Below are 22,808 nucleotides of genomic sequence, written 5' to 3'. Positions count from 1 at the left end.
ATGTTAAGCACACCTATGAAGTAACATCGAGTAACCTCGATGGGAAGATAGTAATGGACATAATCCTCACAAAATTCCATGAGAGCAAATGGTTAGCATAATCTACACTTAGCCAAAATAACTTATAAGGCTATACGCCTAATAAAATATAGGTTTCACCGATTCTCCAAAAACCTCAAAGGAGAAAATTCCCAAAAGGTTTTTCTTTGATTCTTTAAAATTTCAAAATGCTAAATGCATCAAAAGATACAATTTTTTTCAACTCTCAAAACCCTTAAAAAGCTAAAAACTTCATAAAGTATTAGTTTCTTTAGTTTTCCAAAAACTTCAAAAGGCTATAAGTTATAAAAGGTGTAGGTTTCTCTAATTTTTTAAAAAACTCAAAAGACAAAATCTCATTAAATATATATTTCTTTGATTCTCCAAAAATCTCAAAAAGCTAAAAGATTTAGAAGGTACATTTCTTTATTTATGAAAAAATAATATCTTAAAATCCTAAAAGCCTCAAAAGATACAAAATTTTCAATGCAAAAAAAATCTTAGAAGGCTAAAAGACTCAAGCATTAGAAGGTATATATTTATCAAAATAACTCAAAAAATACAAACCCCATAAGGTCCTAAAAAATTAATCTCAATATTTTACAAGTGAGTAATATCTTATTACTAACAAAAAGATTCAACTATTATTTTATTAGTGAAGTATGTCTCAATGATATATAAAAGACAAATCTCTTCTAGGAGCAAGTTTTTATAAATTTGAAATGTTCTTGCACGAAGATGAAGACTTCATTATTTTTTACAAATTGATTATAAACATCATTAACACTTGAAATAAACATTTCAAAGCCATATACAAAACTTGAATTCACATAATGCTAAAACACAATCTTCTACAATATACTCCAAACTCCTACATGAACTCCAACAAGCACTCTCTTCCCACTTGAAGCTAGGAGCAACGATGCAAATTTTATCTCATCGTTAACACATCTCAAATGATTCTAATAGCTTTAACCCTAACGCTACTACTTGGTATAACCAATATTTGCATCAAATGTTATTATCAAACTGAAAGTCAAATTATATGAAGAGTGCTTTCTTAAAAATCATTTTCGTTTATCACTACTGAATCAACCCATATATTTTACATAAGTTATTTCAAATTTTAATAATAATTACTTCCCCACTGGAGAGAAAATTCGAAATAGGTTGAAATTTTATTTTTCAGATCCAGCCATTTCAAACAGACATAATCAAACCCCTCCGAGAAGAAAACTAAAGCTCCACCACAAAGACTAAGAACCTTGAATTTCAATCGCAACTCTGCCTGTAGGTTATTTAGTACTCCTGCTAAAGAAAGCATCAAAGTTTCTTAAGGGAGAATGTTTCTCCCATACAAGGTAACATCAAATCTCCCTTAAAAAGTTTGAACCAAAACCTACAAATAAAGTATTGATATATCTAAATTTTTTCCATAACTATAAAGAACAATTCCTTGAGCACTAAAGCATATCAAATGGATACACCACCTACTTAGGATAGTATTTTACTGAAGCATAGTTGGGGATTTACGCACTGCCTATATAAAATAGTGGAAAACTTCTCTTAAGAAAAAAAAATCAGAACCTATAAGACGAGGAGAATTGAATTTCCCACCCCCTGAAGAGGAATGATTGGAAGTTATAAATTAGTGATTTCAAAAAATGAAGGAAAAAAAAAAGAACAAAAAAAAATTTAAAAAGAGGAAAACTCTGTCAAAAAATAAGAGAGAAAATTCACCTAAATCTATATACAAAAGACTATTGACAGGTGCGAGTTGAGCCAAGTGGCACTGGCTGGGGCCAGCACCGCCTCCTAACCTAGTTCAATCAAGCCTGTATTCAAGCCCAAAAAAATCATTTCAAGTGTTTTTGGATCACCAAAATTATTTTTCAGCATCCTAAGATCAATTTTTTCATTTTTAGAGCCCAACAAAATCTCAACGATCAATTTCAAACAAATTTAAAGAATAAAGAACAAACTTTCTAACAATTTTCACTCCAATCAATGTGACAACTTCATAGAAAGCTAAATTTATAATTAAAGAGTTTTTACTAGATACACAAACCCCGATATAAGGTCAACGTTGCATCTAAGGAGCAATCACGCCTTGTAATTATTCCAAAATTATAATATTGAATTGTAAATTTTTTCAAATGCTTAATATATATTTTCAAATAATATAATATTTGGCATTCTAAAACAAGGAAACAAATGATGTCACTCGAAAATTCAATTAATTAGAATAATCTCAAGACAATATTTGAAATGGAAACTTTTAAAATTAAATTCATAACCATCTGAACTCTAATTTCAACAAGCTTATAATCAAATTATACATCTCAACTAAACAAACCCATCAATATTGTAAGTGACCCAATATGATTCTAAATGAAATCAAACCAAGCACATGAAACATAATTTAAACCTTTGGGACACTAATTGGAGAACCAAACAATCTCCAAATATTATGTTATTGTAATCAAATCAAGAAAATCAATAAAACAAATCCATCGAACTCAAAATCATTCAATTATGATATCATTAGGGTACTCAAATGCTCTAAATAAAAATATATAATCAAGGAGATTAATATGAGTCTTTCAATGGAGTGTTTTAGATTCTACCAAAATTTACTAAAGCACCCATCTACAAAAAAGCTATAAAAAAGACTCTATTTTGTACGCCAAAGGGGTTCAGGAGCTGGGAGAGCTGAATAACTCTATAGAATTTTCTAGTGATCATCATCAATGACAACCATCAACAATCGCCACCACCATGGCCTAACGCTTGTTGTCCAACTATTATCATCTGACTACTAACATCCAGCCACATTATTAGACTTCAACTGTTAGCCAGTGGACACTCGACTTATGTAATACTTAAACCAGGGATCAGGCAATTGTTCTCAATTATGTACTCCTATCTTCTTCAATTATGGAGAAAGGTATATTCTTATATCTATAACTATATAGTGGATTATTACAACTAGACAAGGCACCATAATTTTTTCAACTTTTTATGTTTTCCACACCAAAATTGTCATTCTTGCAACTTCTATCTGTATGCATGTTGAATATTTGTATAATTTAAAATATTAAACACTTTCTTGCCATAAATTTTATAGCACATAACTGTATTAAATAAATAATTATTATAATCAATTCTTTTTCAAGTGTTATATATCTAAGATAAAAATCATAATCACTAATAAATTATTCTTAAGTTAATCAACATTATAAATAATTAAAATATATTTAATTAGTGAAAATTAAATTAAATTAAATTTTTAAATCATTTTATCTTAATTAAAATTGTAATAAATTCATGATTAAGAATAATAAATACTTTGTCAAAATTTAAATGCTTAATTTTTTTACAATTTAACTATATGATGCAATCTAAGGATAAACTTTGGTCTAGGAATGCAAATAAAAACAAACTTCCTTTTTCATTCACATAAACCTTAAATAATGCAAACAAACACAACAATAAAACAGTACCAATACTACTTACAGCTTATATTAGAACAAAGACACAACACAACTTCCAACTTATAATAAAACAAGACACGACACAACTTAAAACTTACAATAGTTTTAGAGAAGAAAAATAAAGGTGGAACGAAAATCGCGAAGAGATTAATGGATAGAAGTCCAAGATGAAATATAAGATTGATAGGGAGAACAAGCTAGCTCGCAAGCTAGAAAAAAACCCGCAGGTTTTGAATTATCACATTTCAAAAATTCTTCAAAGTCTCCTTTTTCACAAAGGAAATCAATCACTATTTATAGGAGAAATAAGGGGAGAAATTGTATTAAATAGACCACATAAATGTGCCATCAAAATAGTCAATAGAAACCTTTCAAGACAGCCCTCATAATATGAAACTAATGCACTTAGCATAGGAAATCAGCAAGGGGAAAAACGAACAACCAGCAATTAGGAAACTAAACAGCCATAGGGAAAACCGAGAGCCAATAGCAGGAAAACTGAGAGAGCTAGGAAACCGAGGGGCCAACAGGGAAAATGAAGAGTCGAGAGGAAAAACTAAAAAGTCACTAGAGGAAAAAAAAAACTAGAAACACAAGTAAAAAATAAAGAAAACATAAAATGATAACTCTTGACTGCATTACTATATCAAGCAAAATTGCATAATTAAATATTATGGGCCTTTAATGATCTTAATCAAACATTAATTAATTAATAACTAATCTCATAATTCCTTTAGTTATTTAATAATAATTAATATTTTAAACCTTAATATACATTCAAATTGCATGTGGAGGGAGAACATTTTGCAGCAAGAAACTGAAAAATGGAAAAAGAAACGTTGGGCATACCACACAACCACCACGAGCTGAACCATCAAGCTTAGTCAGGATTAAACCAGTAACGCCAACAACCTGTTGAGAAGTTTGGATAAGCTCAAATGATAAAAAAAAATTGCGGAACGATATGCCAAAATGCAGAGTCCCATCCCAGTCACTGAACAGGAACTTACAGCTAATCTCCACCACAGATCGTAGAGTTCACAAATAGCAGTACTAGAATCTATAATCTAATTCAAAATTGCATTAGTGCTGGGAGTGGTCCTTTCACAAAAAGGTAGAGGAGCCACCTCAAGATGAATTTGCCAGTAGAAAACGTGTTCCCATGGCATTGCAAGTAATCAAGCTGGGCCCAACTTTTCTTGAAAGCTCCAATTTATTCCTATTTATGCTGATGCGAGTGATAACAAGAATCTCTTCAGGAGGCAGTCAATGCAATTGGAAACAGGGGAAACTAAAAAAAGTTGCGGGCTCTGACACCAATTTGCGCTGACTGGGATGTATCGGAATATGCAGAAAACAGGTATTTCGCATGGTAACCAAACTACAAGGGTGCATATGTTGTCAGGCATATCTGATATAGATGGATAAAAGCACAAACCTGAGAACTCGTCGTTTTAGAGTTAATAAGCTGGTTTGCAGAATAAAGTTCATCAAAGTCTTGAGTGTAAAATAATCTAATGTCATTAGGACATAATCACCTCTTGACATAAGCAATGGAGTTAATCCCAATGCTAATAGATCAGTTTGGCTTTGAAGTGGTATAACTTCAAGCTTCATTCATAGCCTGCTCATTGTAGATTTCGACTAAGAAAATGATCAAAATAATTCCTAGATTATTTGTTGGGGTCATTTTAAAGTGTCCAATTTAACCTCTTGATGGCTCAAATATGATATAAAATAGTCCCAAATTAGAATCATTGTCTAATTTGATAGAAATTTCATGTAAAGATCATAGATGAGGCGAGGAATGAGGGTATTTTCAAAAAAGGAGGTTCTTATAATTTTTTATTTATATATATAATACTATCACTCTACACATGCATGATGTGAAACTTTCATCAAATTAAATAACAATCCTAACGATGGGAATTATATTTGAGCAGTCGAGAGGTTATATAGACAATTTAAACAGTCTAGGACTAAAATGCCTCCCCCTAATATATTGTAAAACACTAGATTACATCCTCACACAGAATCAGCAAATACTAGAAGTTTTACATACTCCGAATGATTGAACTGATAACAAAAATTCAATAGCCATAAGAGACCGAATTGTAGGAAAACATAAGCAAGAAAAATATGAGAAAGACTCGGTAGCATTTCAGGTAAGAGGTTTACTTCATTAAACTCTCTAGCCTGTGGTAGCATATTCAAACCAGTTGTCCCATCCAGAACGAGCAAAATCTCCTGTGAATTTCACAATTAGTTTTGATTTGTAAGAACAAAAGCCAAAACCATAAGAATATTTGAATTCTTTTAAACAAAAAATAAATATGTACTAGTCCCTCTAAACATGAATAGTGGATGTTTTATTGAACAGTTGCTACTAGACATGTCCATCCAATTGAAGCAAAAAGATTATGGTTTACAAATTACAATCAATAATCCCCAACGAGTTCTTCAACCAGACCTCCAAACTGAAGGAATAAATCCAGCCATGGTCCCACGTTGCTCATCACATGTCCCTTAATAATCTCACAAGCAAATTATTAGATTATTGATTATCATAGCTAAAATTCTGGATTCTTTAAACTAGTCCAGGTCCCTCTTGTTTTGATCGTCTTACTTGTAGGCCCATGAGCTTTAATCTACAATTTACAGGTCTCCTAAAATATAGCAAAATCAACATTTCGATCATTGGTATGCGACTAATATTTTTATTTATATATATATACTTAAAATATATTTTCAACAAATGATAAAGAATAATAATTACTTGATACATAATTAAAATTTAAAAAAAAAATCTACAAATAAAAATTAACAGTTCATGAGATATAAATCTACGAGTTTATTTTCATTGGAAGCATCATATCAATCAATGATGTAAGCAAAATTTATTTGATTTTATTAGTTGGTTTCCATCAGGGTTGTGTGCTGTTACAATTATTCCTCGGCTGCATCTTCTATTTTTTTTTTCCCGAGTTAGTTGTTGCGTCCCTTATGTTACACTTGAGCATTATACAGGCCAGTTGTTACTATAATTCCTCCTCAATCCTCATATATGGTTCCACTTCTGCGTCATGAATTCCACCTATTTGTTGGAGATTGTATCCGTTGTTGTGATAGGAATATACAGGTTTCCCTCTCTTCCTACCGCAGATGTAAGTTGTGAAATAAAATTAAAATTGATCTTTAAGCCTATATGGAATTGATATGAGAGCAGTCTATAAATAGATAGAGCGGTAATGTAATTAATTAAGAAACATTAATATTAAAATATGTAGCTAATTTAAAATGTTATGAATAAATTTAAAACTTAATCGAGCCATCGGGATCAAATTTATTTTTGTGTGTAATCTAGAGGGAGAGAGATATAGAGATAGAGATGGGGGTGAGTGAGACAATGAGACCGAAAGAGAGCGGGAGATCAAAGAGAGAGAGCGAGTAAGAAAGAGAATGGTAGGCTGATTGAGCAAGGAAGCGAGGGGAAAATGAGGGCATCGTGCCAAGGCAAGGGAAACCATGTGTAGGCCTTAATGGGTTGATTTCAGTGTCAGCTAAGGCGCATTGAGCAAGGAGAGCAAATTGAAAAGGATAAGGAAAGAATTAGTTAAGGTTTTGCAATAATTTTCTATTAAATCAATCCAATGGACCGGTCCAGCCGGCCCTTTAACGGACAGAGACGGAAGAGTTCCACCTCTCACGTACGCACCGACCGAACCGTCATTCCAAGGGAGTTAGGAGGGAAATTTGAATGTATCGATTGTTTAGAAATTTCCTTTTGGACTGTGTGCATTAAATAGTTAGTTTTCCTAGGATTAGGGCATCTTGAATTTGGCTGAATTTGAGATCTCTTGGGATTTTTTGGGGCTCTAGTGGCGTCTAGAGACTTGGATGAGATAGATCCTCCTCTCGAATAGAGGATCAATTGTATCTTGGTATTTTCAATTTTTATTTCATCAAATAATACAAATCATATACTCTTTTCCTGGTTTTGTGTGGATTCCTGCAAAGATTTTTTGCTGTTTTCCAAAGATTGATGCGAAATTCTTAAGATCTTCAAGTGTTTTCTATCAAATTGGTATCAGAGCGGTGTCCGGGCCTGTTTGGGTGGCTGTTTGGGCTGATTCCTGCAGCAGCTTTTCTCATTCGAATAGTTGTTTTTGTTGTTTTTTGTGGTGGAAATCCGAATTTTCGAGTCTAACAAAGATTCGGGGACTTATGGCAAGAAGAAAAGTATAAGTATTGGAAGGGGAGATCGGACAAATGAAATTTGAAATTTCAGATCTTCAAAGTTAAGTTTCAGATTTAAAAAAAGATATTTCAGCCATCCATGATAAATTCGATTTGAAATTTTCCATCCTGGAGAAGATGTTGAAGAAAGTGCTTGAGGGTCATACCAAAATATCGCTGTCAGAAGTGAGGGAAGGCGCCAACAGCCAAGGAAGTGGGGAAAATCCTAAGCCGATCAAACGAATGGATGATCAAGGGTGGAGATTTTGGAGGGAACAGAAAAAATGCCTCCACTAGGGCTACCTAGGGAGGAGTCGGGTAAAGGGTATGTGGAGAGGCGTGAGGGGGTTGGGCATGAGTGGAGGGATGTTGAATTTGAAAGAAGAGGGGTTGAATTTGAAAAACGATGACTTGATTATGATCAAAGAGGTGTCGAATTCGAAAGGAAAGGGGTTGAATATGATCGAAGGTGTGCTGAATTTGAAGGGAAAAGGTGGGCTTGTGATGAAAGGTTTGGGTGTGAGAGAATGAGAGATGATTGGCACAATTAGGGAACCACCCACTAGGGGAATGGAAAATTTTGGAGGAAGCAAGGTTGACGGAAGAGATCTAAGAGTGAGGAAATTGAAGATGCCTATTTTTGAGGGAGATGATGCACATGGGTGGATCTACAGGGTGGAAATGTACTTTATTGTCAACAAGTTGACATAGGAGGAGAGACTGACGGCAGATGGCCTATGTTTGGTAGGGAAGGATTTGGATTGGTAATAGTGGAGGGACATGCGACGACCCATACGGAGTTGGAGGGAGTTCAAGGATTGTTTGCTAAAATGATTCTGAACCGGCAGGGGAGGAGACTTCTACGAGTAGTTCTTCGCCTTAACACAAGTTGAATTAGTGATAGAGTACCGGGAGATGATCAAGTACCTTGCTAGCCGATTGGACCGTCTTTCTAAGACCGTGCTAGAGGGGAACTTCATGAAAGGACTGAAACCAAAAATCTGGGCGACAGTTAAAGTGATGACGCCTGGTGACTTCGGAGAGGCTATGGAGCTAGCATCAATTGGTTGAGGATCAGAGGAACCTGGAGAGAGAAATGAGAGGCAGCAGCCCAGTAGGCTCGTACAAGAGACCATCACCTTATTGGCATCCAAGGAGCCAACACTTGATACTCTTCAAAGGAAAAGACTGCAAAAGAAAGACCTGGGGACAACCATCAAGAAGCTCACAGAAACAGAATTACAAGAGAAGAGGGGGCGAGGGGTTACCCCTTGCTTTGGTTTGGGTGTTTTACACTCGATTTTTTTTTCGGAAATAACACCCCAGTGGTCTGTACCTGAGCGCCCCTGCGCTGAACGACAGAGAGCAGAACGCCATAGCGAAATAAATATGGAGCTGCAATGGATCAAGAAAAAAGTTCAACCGCCGCAGCGCTTCAACCTGACGCCACAACGCTGCGAGACAGATTGGACAGTTTTCTTTCTCATTTTTACTGAAAGGTTACGTCCCTCAGGTTATTTACTTGGTTATCTCTTATATTTTGAGTGTTGGATATTGGAGAATGGTGCATGAGATAAGAAAAGCAAGAAGAAAGTGAGAGAGATGAGAAATCTATACTTATTTCTCCTAATTTTCAGTGGATTTCTTGGTGTAATGTTGTTTTGCGATTTTTTTCCCTTATGTTCGATTTTTTCTACATTAAATCCTAGTATCTTTTATATTTATGCTGCTTTTACTTTCCTGCTTGTTTCATCATTTAGGTGTTTATTACTCCTCATCCTAATGATGTACATAAGAGATGAAAATATAATTCATTTTGTTCCCCGGCAACAGTGCCAAAAACTTGATGAGGAGTTACTTTGGAGTATAATTTTGAATTATAAAAATGTTTAAGGCTATATCTCCCCTATACAATGCTTAGATTTTCTTTGATATAGAAAAATAACAAACTCCACTTAATATACCCTAGTATACATGTCAAATCAAGTAATAAAGTGATATAGTAAAATGTCGAATCCAAGAGGAAATATGATTTTCAACAAACTACTTTTGTTTACTCTAATTGCAAAATTATCCTACTTAAATAAAATTGTTGGATGTGAAGATTCAATCATTGAATAAAAATAATAAAATAATGGATACAATATTTAAATAAAGTGTTTTAGACTAATGAATGTAAATTGCATATTTTTCCTAATGAAATTCTTATTTTTAATGTGAGTCGGAGCATATGCATTCCTTGATCTTTGTCGAGTTTGTAAGGGTGAAAAGGATATCAGCTAACCTCCTACAGTTATATCATGTCCTTAAGAACATAATATATTATACATCCTATGTCGAAGTATGCAAATATATTATTTTAATATTCCTTGTTGTTTTTACACTCCTCCGTTGAAGCTATAGATCATACTAGGCTTTAACTATATATATGGTCATTATGTACATTCAATAAAGAGCAGAATAATATTGAAAATATCATGTAACTTTAGAGCACAAGAATTTTCATTAGTACTTAATATGTTCTACACGTCATCAATCTAAAACTAAAGAATTAGTCAGACATAGAAGAAAAGATAAGCAAACTATTTTTTATTGAAATCATTGAAGAATGAAAATACAAGAGAATGATACACCATGAATGATTAATATATCTCCTTCACACTCATTCCTTAACATACGGAGTTACTTAAACAAACTCTGACTAAACACTCAAATAATTGTATATAGTACTTCTCTAATCTCTCTTAGATTTGATTCTAAGAGAGATCTAAAAAATTACTCTAAAAAGTAATGAAATTATACAAGTAATTGAACTCTCTCACAAACATAATACAATGACTATTTATAGGAAAACACAAACTAAGTAATTGGCACAGCGGCGCTTGAAAGATCAGTGCTGCTGCGCCAAGAAAATGAACTAACGCCGTTGCGCTACTGTTTTAGCTCCGTCGTGGCGCTTGCTGATGTTTATGATGCACTGACACTCTGTCTAAAGAAGAAATGCAATGTCGGACATTTCATGGACACGGACGCGTGCTCGGCATGCCAATGACATGTGTCGGACATGTCTATGGCGTGTTATATTTAAATAAATAAATCGGACACGAGTGTCCAATTATTTAATAATTTAAAAAATAACATAAATATCATTGTATAACGCCCGAAGCCCTACCTTTTTGCAATCCAAATCGTGGTCTTTTTCATTTAGGGCGTGTGAGGTGAGCATCCAAGGCAACCGATTTCCCTTCCTTCGCTGTTTCCGCGCGAGCAGGTGTTTCCTTTGGCATTTCCACGAGCAAGGATCATTCCTTCATCATTTTAGCACGCAACCAATGATGGGGACATTAGATCAGCGTGGAAGTTTTATCAGAGAAGTGGTCGTCGATCTACGGCCACGATTGAGTCCTTGTATTTCAGAGTCATGATTGTATTTTATTTTATGTATGTATTTTCTTATTTGCTTAGATGTCATTATTATTTCCCTTTGTACCCCTTTCATGGGAGTGGTCGCATGTAAGCCCAAAGGGCAAGTTGGTCTTTTATTTTCTTGATTCTTTGTACCCGGCTATTTATAGCCTCATTTCCTTTGTTTTGGGGGATGAATGGATGATTATTAAGATTTTTTCCTACACTTGTGTTTGAGAGTTTTTTTTTTAGAGTTCTTGGAGAGCTTTGGAGAGATCCCTTGGAGAGGGAGATTGGCGTATCACCCACTAACCTTGGAGACGGCTGGGTTCGTGGTTTTATCTTCTTTACCTTACTTCTCCATCATCGTTCCCTTCCACCCACCAAAACACCACCTACACCTCCACCCATGCCGCCGGCTCCATCCACTTAGCCACCGCCCCCTCCCACTCCTTCCTTCCCTCAAAATATTACTTAATTTAGGTGGACGTATTTTGGGCTGATTTCAAATTCAAAATTATGTATTTTGAAATTCGAAATCTTTCCTAATTTATGAAAGCTATTTTTGGAAAGTTCCTAATTAAAACTTATTTGAATTTAAAATTCAAATAGGATTTTAAAACAGCTTTCCTAATATTTAAATCCAAATCAATCAACATTAATTGCTCCCCACAAATCCCTCATCCTTGGATGCCGCCGGCCATCATATGAGCAAAATCGGGATTTATTTCCTAATTACCTGTTAAGTACATTTAGAAATAATTCAACTTATTTCTGTTGCTCTTGGCCGAAATATTTCAAAATCAAACCTTCTTTATTTCTTTCCTATTCCATGTTTGGGTTTTGGAAAGAAATCCCCTGAGCTGATTTTTTTTCTTCAAGTCCACCTCTTTAATATTTCCTATATTCTCATTATGATTTAGGAAACAAATTTCTGGATTTCTCCTCTCACCCGTAACAGCCAACCTTCCTATTGGGATCTCCTTAGAAATTCCTCCATAGTGCTTGATCTCCTCGTGAGAAGAGTTGGAAGCCAATACCTGCTGCTGGCTGAATTTTCCCCGGACCCTCTTGGCTCTTCTCTACTAAATTTTCATAATCTACTTACAAGAATCTGAAACCAATTTCAGATTCCAGCATTTGGCCCTTTCCCTCCCACAAAGCAAGAGAATCTTCTTTCTTCACAAGACATATGAGTACATCATCAAGGAGAAAGAGATTGAACATACTATTGAAGAGGACGTGGATGGCATCTTGTGCGTTCTAACGGAAGCCATCAACGAGCATGTCGAAATCCTTGAGTGGAAGATCTCCACATCCCTTTGGCAAAGGTTTCTTATCTCACTTGTGTCTTATTTCTTGGAGGTCTAAATTCTCGTTGGCTTGATTGTAATCGCAAAGACTCATCCAAGTGCTCTTGCTAAGCCTAGTAAATTCATAGGAATTGAGCGTACTTTCTATGCATCCTAAATCTCGTTGTTAGATTAGGGATTAACTTGAAAACTACTATTCTGTATTGCTTTTATTTTCTCAATTATTTTGATAGCACAAACTCGAAGCATGTGATTTAGCCTACGCAATTGATCCACTCATTTGTTTTAATCGTCGTTTGAAAATAGCTTGTAATTTTGTTTCGAAATTGTTCTAATCTACTAGTTGTGCAATGCCCACATAAATCCATGAGCATGTCATCTAAGTAGTCATGCATCAACCAAGGCTTCACTATTCTTATTTCTTTCGTCGCACCACGAGCAGACTTCCTTCTTCGTCATTTCGACGCGCAACCGAGGCTTCTCGTTATTTCTTCTTAGTCGCACCGCTAGCAGGTATCCCTCTTAAGTTTTTTTTATTTTTTTATGAAAATATTTTGAATGTTTTGGGTTTTGGATGTTGAAAGTATTAACATGATTTTGATTTTTTTTTCGGAAAGTATTCTAATGAGAATATTTAAAAATGCCTAAATCATTTGTTGGAGTTTTCATTGATGATTTTTACTCTCTAATGGCATTTGTTGGAGACTCATTTGTTGCCCTAGTTTTATGAAATATGTATATTTTGTTCTCACTTTTAAGGTATAAAAGCTAATTTCATATATTATATTTGTTGTCATGATGTGTTAATAATAGTCTTTGAAAGTCAATAGAGTTTGAGTTTGTGGGCCATTGCAAGCTTATTATAGTTTTTCCCTATTATTGTTAGTAATTTTTTTAATGGATTTTGTTTAGATTGTTGCAAAATTGGTATTTTTCCCATTTTTGTACATTGGTATTATCTTTCCTATTGAGATTGAAGACTTTGGATTCATTAGGCGCGAAGATCTAAATCCAAGCCTCTACAAATGTAATTATTTTACTACAATGCATGTTGTCATTTAAAATTTTTAAGTTACAAATGTAATAATTTCACTACAATGTATGGTGCTTATATTTTCTATCATTTTTTAAGTTGTTCAGTCGTTCTTTACAAAAGTTAAGAGTCACAATAGATCTTGATTTTATTAAGCATTTATTTCTTCTATTTAAGCAGTACATTTAAAAGCAAAATGAGCTCTAATGCTGGTGGGAGTGGATTAGGCGAAGGTTCAAAAGAGCCATTTGTAGAAATTGATAAGTCATTATGAATTCATGTTACAAAGTTAGGAAAAACTTTTGAAGGAGGAGAAATGTTTCATTCAAATGCAATTATTGTGGTGGCATCTACAAAGGATCATATTCTAAGTTGAAAGCACATCTACTAAAGATTATTGGCCATGGAATTAAAATGTCTTAAGATTACTACGTCGCAGTTGATTGAATTGAACATACAAGTTGATGAACCTGAATCTAGGATCAAAAGAACACTCTCTAAAGAGATACATTTGTCATCTACTCATGGCTCATCCCACACTTCTTCCTCATCTGTGAGAGTTGATCATTTTTTATCATTTAGAAGTGAAGGATATGAAACAAAAAAAAGAAAATGAGTTGCCACTAGTAATTTAGAGAAAGCTTTTAACTTGCAGCAGCGAGAGGAATTAGATAGTGAAATAGCAAGGATGTTTTTTTCAGTGGGACTTCTTTTCAACCTTGAAAGAAATCCTTATTATAAAAATGCATTCGATTTTGCATATAATAACAACCTTGCAAGATATGTTCCACCTAGCTATAATGCATTAAGATCGAAATTATTGGAAAGAGTAAGAGCACATATTGAGACATTACTTGAACCAACAAAATGAGTGTGGAAAGAAAAAAGTTGTTAGTTTGGTGTGTGATGATTGGACAGATCCTCAAAGAAGACACTCATTAATTTCATGGTCGTTATAGAGAATTACACTAGTTTATTAAAGCTGTGGAAGGAGAATACAAGGATAAATATTTTATTGTCAATTTGATTAAAAAGGTGATGGTTATGATTGGGCTTCAAATATTATGCAGGTTATTATAGATAATGCACCGGTATGCAGAGCTGTAGGAATGTTAGTTGAGCAAACTTATCCTCATATGTTTTGGACACCCTATATGTGCACACTTTAAATCTCGCACTAAAAAATATTTATGCAACAAAGAATACAGAGGCTAATAAAATCATCTATGCTGATTTTGTCATTGGATAACAGTGATTGCAGATGATGTTGTTCTGATCAAAAATTTTATTATGAACCATTCAATGAGACTTTTAATGTTTAATAATTTCTCCCACTTGAGAATGTTAACTATTGTTAAAACTCGTTTTGCCTCTGTAATAATCATGTTGATAATATTCAAACAAATTAAAAATGCTCTTCAATCTATGATAATTAGTGAGAAGTGGTCTTGCTATCGAGAAAATGATGTTGGGAAGGTGTTGTATGTTAAAGAAAAGGTCTTGATGATTTAGGGTGGGATAATGTAGATTATATTTTGTCTTTCATTGATCCAATTTATGATATGTTGAGAGAGGTTGACATAGATAAACATGTCTACATTTGATTTATGAGATGTGGGATTCTATATTAGCAAAAGTGAAAGAAATTATATACAAACATGAAAGAAAGTCATATGAATAAGACTCAAATTTTTGGAACGTTGTCTATATCATTATTGAGAATAGGTGGAGCAAAAGTAACACACCTCTGCATTGTTTGGCTCATTCATTAAATCCAAGATACATTTGTATTCATCTTTTAAATTAATTTAATTTTTTTGATAAATGAACAGATAATTTTATATGTTTTGTATTATTTGAAGGTATTTAAGTAAATAATGACTTCAAGAAGACCCTCAAAGCATCTCATCACAAAAAGATTTAAAAATTTCAAATATGAGAAAGATATGCTTGAAACGATATTTTCCAAATGAGGAGAAGAAAAATTAATATAGAACTTATAAAGCTCTTTGGATATTTAGAGTTTGGTAATTAAGAATCTTTGGTTGAAATATGGAGGATGGATCCAAAAATGTGGTGATTGATTCATGGAGCTTCAACACCGCTTCTTCAAACAATAGCAATAAAACTTCCTGTTCAAGTATTATCATGTTCCTGTTGTGAGAGAAATTAGAGCACATACTCATTTATTTAATCAATGAAGAGAAATAAAATAACTCCATAACGAGCTGAAGATTTAGTTTATGTGCATACAAATATTCGTCTTCTATCAAAGAAAACCGTAGTTTATATGACAGGTGATAACAAGATGTGGGATGTTGCTGGAGATGAGTTTGAGTGCCTTGATGATATGGAATTATTGGAGGTTGCAAATCTTTCTCTAGATGAACCAGAGTTGGAAGCAATGATATTCAATGATGATGATATTAAAGGCCAAAGACCAATCTCTGAATCTAATTATATCATTCTCTCTATTGAGTAGTTGAACCTACTAAATGATTTTGCTTATATTTTTGTAGTTGTACTAGACATTTTGTACTAAGCATCTTTATCTTATAAGCTAAACAAGTTATCATGACATTAATTTATTATTACTTGTCATTTTTAATATAATTTCACCTTAATTTTTATATATTATATTAAAAAATTATTATGTTGTATCCACGCCGCACCCGTGTCCTATATTTTAAAAAATATCGTGTCGCGTGTCTGTGTCGGTGCATCATAGGCTGACGTGGATCAATTGCTTAGTGAACAATCGCATTGTTTGGCTAACATATAGTGTTATTTGAAAGTTACAACTGCTACAGCACAGTGCTGCTAACTTTCAAATGCTATGACATCATAATGACAATTTTGGTGCCAAGACGTGATAGATTGTGACGCTGCGACGCTTGAAGACAGCGAACATGGCACTGCAAAGTTGGCCATTTTGATGTTGTGGCACTGTCCAATAGAGAAGTTGGGGTTGCCATGTCAATGTTGTAGCGCTTCGATGGTGCCTTCGATGGCACTGAGGCATTAATTTATTCGACACCACGGCGCTAGATGAGACTTAAAATTTTGTGTATTTTTTGTATCTTTCCTGCACAACACAACTAAACAACACATTTTTGTTGAAAATAAAACACATAAAATAATACATTATTTATACTTATCAAATTCTCCTCAACTTAAACTTTTGTTTGTCCTTAAGCAATAAAAACATTACAATTTTGATTCAATAATTAACCAAAATAAAAAATTAACAATTTAAAATTACTAAAATATATGATAATACATCACAGTCTATAAGTAGTAAAAATAAATAAAATTATAATTCTAGTTTTACTTAATTTGAGTTTATGAGTTACAGATTTAATTATTAATTTTTAATTTTAAAATAAATAATGTAGCTTAATAATCTGTAACCCATAAACTTTCATTAGTTCACCATCACTCTGAACAATAGATCCAAGATATATAAAACATGTACTCTTATTAATGCCTTGATCGCCCAAAGTCATAATCCCCTCACTAGGTCTATTACTACTAAAATTACACTCCATATATTCCGTTTTAAACCTACTCAAGCGAAAACCTTTAGACTCTAAGGTTGACCTCCATAATTCAAGTTTACCTTCAACTCCCTCTCTAGTCTTATCAACAAGAAGAATATCATCAGCAAAAAGCATACACCAAGGTACATCCTCTTGCAAATGTCTAGTGAGAACATCCACGAATAAAGCAAAAAGATATGGGCTTAAGGCTGATCCTTGATGTAACCCAATCGAAATTGGGAAATACTTGGTCAATCCACCTTGTGTTTGAACACAAGTAATAGCTCCTGCATACATATCTTTAATGATTTGAATATAAGCATTATTAACTCCTTTCTTTTCAAGAACTCTCCATAGCACTTCTCTTGGAACTTTATCATTTGTTTTCTCTAAATCAATAAATATCATATGTAGATCCACCTTATTCTCTCTATATTTCTCCATCAAGACTCTCAATAAATGTATGGCTTTCATAGTAGACCTACCCGACATGAATCCAAATTGATTTTGAAAAACATTAGTATCACGCCACAAGCTATGCTCCATAACTCGCTCCCATAGTTTTAAAGTATGACACATTAACCTAATTCCTCTAATATTTTAGGAGCTCTAGCACTCCTACTACTGTTGTTGCTTCCTGGTCTACCAGATAATTTAAACTCACTGAAATCACCTTCCTCCTCATCTGTTCTTGCTTGCTTCAAACTTAAAATCTTTCTTTTTGTGAGAGCTTGAATAGGGAATAAGTGTTCTTCATTTGTTTCCCCCTAACACTTCCTGCTACATACAAAGCATATTCAAGAGAAGGGTGTCATAACCCAATAGATGTGGTACCCCTAATGATGTATGCAAGAGATGAAAATATAAGTTTCCTACATCAACATAATAGGGAGTTTTAAAAAATGGACCAACATGAAGCAACCTTTTAACCTCAAGAACTCAAATTTAATTTACCCTCTTTTTTTTTACTCAAAAGAATATTAATACTACTTCATGTTTACTCAATAAGTTAAGATTTATTCTGAGTATAAATGCTTTTAACAAAAATCATGAGTCTTTTCTTCCTTTCACTAATTCAAGCAACCTAGTTGTAATTTCAGTGGGATTCGTACATGGATTGATTCAATGACATCCACCATACTGCAGAAAATAATCCTCTTCTCCTTGAATTAAATTTCAGTAAGTTATCATGATATGTGATATACCAATTCAAATAGTACAATCTCTACAATGAGCTTTATAGTTAGACTATAAACTTTACAAGCACAATAGAGCAGAAATATAACTGGCATGCAATGGTATACTGTGATAAAGAAAAGAAAGAAAGCAAGCTAAGATGACCCATGATATCAAGCGTATCATTCTGGGAAAAAGCATTGTCCTGAATAAAAAGAGCCTATCCAAAGAATCTCAAATTTGACATTGATAACCAAAAGAAAATGAGGGAGATAGATCTTAATAGGGGTTTAAACAAGTCAAACTGAGCTCAAGTCACCTGTAGCTTGAGCTTGAATTAGATTAATTAATCATGTTTGAACTTGAGCTCGAGCTTCATTCTACGAGTTTTAGTCATCTAACAATCAACTCATTTATTATAAAAGAGATAAAATGATTATAATTCCAGCAATTATTATAATAAAATGATTAAAAAATGAGAAAATAGAAAAAAAAAATAATGAATCACTTGATCTAAGAAAATGAGGTATAATTTTTAAATATTTTAATAACTTTAAACTTAAAGTCTTGATGTTAATAGGTTATTTTATATTAATATTTTTAAAAGAGCAAGCTCATGAGCTAGCGAGTAGAGTCGAGGTTAGCTCAAATTTGACTCATTAGCTTGTTAAGCTTGGCTTATGAGCCATTAGTTATATCGAGTATGAGTCAACTCATGAGTCGGCATGACTCATACCCCTAGATCCTAGCAAGAAATGCCACTAAGAAACGGTGGATCAATCAAAACAAGAAAGCAATATAACAAAGCAAAAAAACAACTCAAAATGGTCAAAAGTAACTAGCACATGATTAAAATAATTTGAATAAGAGCATACATATTGCATGAAGCTTCGCAGTTACACTGGAGACAACAAACCATTACTTCAAACCCACCAACATTAAAATTAAAAAAATTTAACTAGGAAAAAAATAAGACGATGTGCAAATCAATGCAACAATATTATATGGTGTAAGTCATCATCACTAGCCTTATCCTAGTTATTTTTTATTAGCTTTATGAAACCTCAGTTTTCAATCTTTTTTTGGGGTATTGTAGGAGTAATAAACATATTCTTTGCAAATTATTATGAATAGCTTATATCTATGCTACATAGGCCTACCTGTTATCCATTTATTTCTCCTAAACAAATTTTATATGCCCATCTAATGAGTGCATTTTATATACTTCATTGTACATGTCTGACACTATTATTATGCAGTGTAAGAAAACAAACAAAAAGCATATTATTACAAAAACAAATAATCAGTAGAAAAGTAGTAACATATTTATAAATGCTAATGTAGCTAAAATGCAACTGACTCAGTTGAACATGAAATTTATGGCTCAAGAACCAGTGGTGTTTAGAAAAAAATTTACAGATAATTAAGAAAAATATTTACAATTAAACTTAAACATTCATCAACCCCAAATGAAAAATCAAAAGGTTAGAACTTTTTGAAGGTCAAACCTGCAGATTAGCTGAAAATATTACCATCAAAGTTCAAAGAAATATCTATCAGCCTACAACATTCCAACATATTTTAACTCCATATAGCGACAACCAAAAAAACACCACTTTTCCAACTTAAATAATTGTTGTCATCAAGATATCAATCCAATACATCGTTGTGGCATCCAAGGCTCAAAATTCAATGAGCAATGCTCATTGAAACCAATATTCCTTGGAATCGTTTCATATTTCAGGAAGTTTGATTTTGAATGTTTTGGAAAGTTCTCTAAATGTTGAAGAGAATCCTAGGTTACATCATCCAATTTGCATGCTATTAACTACAGACACACAGCACAAACTAGTGCCTTATGTTATATTCATATCTTTAAGATGTTACTTAAAGAAATGCAAGAAATGCTGTAACTAAGAGCCTTTTCCTACTAAGTATAAAATTGGAAAAGAAATAGAAAATAAGAAGAGAAAAATTATACATTAGGAGCACCCGGAATAACTTTAGCTACAGCTTTCTTGCATGATACCAACTCTTCCATGAGACTGTAATTGGTGTGCAGACCTGAAAATTTTATTGTCCGCATCAAAATTTACAATGTAAATTTATATAAATCAAATAAAACAATCTAAAATAAACAAGTGACACCCACGTCCAGATGTGTCGCACAGGACAACGCCATAACCTTGCTCCTTACCCTTCTTGACAGCCTGTGAAAGAACTATCCACAAACAGCTTCAAATAACAATGAAAATTTTGATTCATATATTTCAAAAAGAGCCTGCTTGTGAGAATATTTCCTCACTTATCAATTGGTGTTCTTTAATATGCATACACACCTAACGGAGCTTTAACCTTGTCACCCTCAGCCGTGACTATCTCCGATCCAGTCCTCTCAGCCCAAACTTCCAGCTGTTCACTAGCAGCTGCTCTAAACGTATCACCAGCAGCCATCAGTACCTGAAATTAAAAGAAAATTATGTAGGATATGATTTAGCATAAAATAAATAGTATACAATATTCAGGGGAGCTGTAAAGGTTTCAAATGATCGCTCTCTTTCCCCAAGTCAACCTGGTTTTTGTTTGTGTATTGAATGAATATCATATAAAGAAACTAAGTTTGCTTCATTAATGAAATAAATGTAAAGCTATTTTATACAAAAGACTGTGCAAAAATTTAGTTCGTTGGTACAATTGAAGTATAGAACAATAGAATTTCAACCTCACCTTTACTCCTTCATTCTTCAACCTCCGAGCAAGCTTTCCTATGCAAATAGATACGAATATATAAATTACTCATTACTTCATTTAAATATATCCATTAAAAAAAAACTTAAAGAGTTTGAAGAAATATCTGCAACCATTATTGCTGTTGGCGGTTTCAAGATAGCATCATAGGAGTTTAGACGAGTAATTTCTTAACCATTTAAAAAAACAACACTTCCAGCTAGAAAAACTAACTTCCTGCACTAAAAGTTCATCTGCTATGAGGCTTCAAGAAAAGGAAGCTATAAAAGGAAAGGGAAGCGGCACAGCAACAAAAGATGCTTGCTAAATAATGAAGTTCCAAGGATTTTAAGCAGATGTGCTCACTTTTTTAACTCAGTATAATACTTTTTCATTAATAGCAGGGACAACCATGCGCAGGAAAGGAAGAAACCTGGACAAGAAGTATGGTACGGCAGTTACCATTAAGATTAAATCATTTAATCAAAGGGTTTTTAACATCACAAACAACTGGTGCGTATATCAAGAATAAAAGGTAAAGTGGCGAAGTTGGGGCGGGGTCGATGCATATATCTCCTATCAAAGATACTAGATGATAAACATAGATATACTAAAACCATAATTTTTTTTTGTATCTCCATAATTAAAGAAGCTTCATCACCAATAAGTTTCACTAGATTGAATGGACGTACCCCGTGGAGTTCGCCAAAAAAATCTAAAAGAAAAACGGAGTAAAATTTGTGTTATCAGAATGCATTACCTAGAGAGGTAGTCTTTCCCCCTCCATTAACTCCAACAACCATGATTACAGCAGGCTTCCTGAAAAGACATTCCCCATCAAAAGACCAAATAATAACTGTTTTATCCATTAGAGAGAGACATGATACCTAAAGCCTAGCTGGAGCTCTGTCTTGCCACCTTTTCCTGTCAAAAGATTAAGAACGCTCTTCTTCAACGCTTCCTAAATAAAGACATACTTTCATTAGAGTACGCAGAAAATTCCAGAAAAATAAAGAAAATCATTTTGGAGAAAGAAGAAAAACTCACAACCTTTATTTCGTTTCCCGACTTGAGTTTTCCAGCCAGGATATCATCTCTGAGACTGTCGACAATCTTCATGGAAATCTTTGGCCCAAAATCAGATACCAGCAATGCCTACTAAAGAAACGGATAACCGCTTACCAAGCTTGTCATTTGCAAAAGAGGAGGAGAAGGGAGCAACCTCTTCGAGCTCGTCTAAAACGCGATCGGTGTCGGCGAGATTCCAGTAAAGGAGCAGCTCATCGATGACGGCAAGATTCTCTCTGGTCTTCGAAAATCCGGAGAATATCTTCTCGACGTCATTCTTAGCCTTTTCCCTTATCAGACGACCAAGCCTCGTAAAGAAGTCGGTCTGTCCGGCGAAACACCGAAATCGGGAGGCCGAGCCGCGGAAGGATCGGCTTAGGTTCAAGTCGGCAGTGATGCCAGAAGGAGGAAGTTGAACAGCTGGACGAGAAGAGGAAGGAGAGGAGACCAGCGGGACGAGCCGCATAGGAACAGCGGCCATTGTCCCCTAGCTTGGGTTTTGGATAGCAGTCGGGGTTATGTTTGATCAATAAAGTTTTACTCGCAGGATAAAATAAAGGTAAATCAAAACATAAACCCTTTATCCCACTGCGTGGGGTCGGCTACATGAATATTTTTTCATTGTGTTCTATTAAAAGTCAAATTCTCGTTTAAATCTAATAAAGAAAGGTCATTCCTAATATTTTCTAACCAAGTCTTTTTAGGTCTACCCCTACCTTTCTTAAAATAAGTCAAATCTAATATCTCTACTCTCCTAACCGGGTCATCGGAAGGCCGC

General features: G+C 33.9%; 1 protein-coding gene across 3 annotated transcripts in view; it reads right to left on the bottom strand.

Annotated features, from left to right (window-relative positions):
* Positions 1 to 22,563, bottom strand: part of LOC110112015 (cell division protein FtsY homolog, chloroplastic) — a 28,206-nt gene extending 5,643 nt beyond the window's left edge. The window contains exons 1-10 of one of the 3 annotated variants that reach the window (XR_003703160.1): positions 22,185 to 22,563; positions 22,013 to 22,117; positions 21,850 to 21,923; positions 21,723 to 21,781; positions 20,963 to 21,000; positions 20,575 to 20,695; positions 20,388 to 20,456; positions 20,217 to 20,299; positions 5,712 to 5,780; positions 4,383 to 4,445 (exon numbers count right to left, since the gene is read on the bottom strand). Coding sequence is in view for 2 of the 3 variants with exons in the window: in XM_020844091.2 (XP_020699750.1) it covers positions 4,383 to 4,445; positions 5,712 to 5,780; positions 20,217 to 20,299; positions 20,388 to 20,456; positions 20,575 to 20,695; positions 20,963 to 21,000; positions 21,723 to 21,781; positions 21,850 to 21,923; positions 22,013 to 22,117; positions 22,185 to 22,511 (1,008 nt within the window). In the remaining variant the exon portion in view is untranslated. The remainder of the gene's footprint in view (positions 1 to 4,382; positions 4,446 to 5,711; positions 5,781 to 20,216; positions 20,300 to 20,387; positions 20,457 to 20,574; positions 20,696 to 20,962; positions 21,001 to 21,722; positions 21,782 to 21,849; positions 21,924 to 22,012; positions 22,118 to 22,184) is intronic. The other 2 variants (XM_020844091.2, XM_020844096.2) reach the window with 2 other exon arrangements.
* Between the last annotated feature and the right edge of the window lie 245 nt (positions 22,564 to 22,808).

This window comes from Dendrobium catenatum, unplaced genomic scaffold (assembly GCF_001605985.2).
Source record: "Dendrobium catenatum unplaced genomic scaffold, ASM160598v2 fragScaff_scaffold_1638, whole genome shotgun sequence".
Taxonomy (NCBI): Eukaryota; Viridiplantae; Streptophyta; class Magnoliopsida; order Asparagales; family Orchidaceae; genus Dendrobium; species Dendrobium catenatum.
Note: the sequence above shows the minus strand (reverse complement) of the source record. Positions and strands in the feature narration are given on the sequence as shown.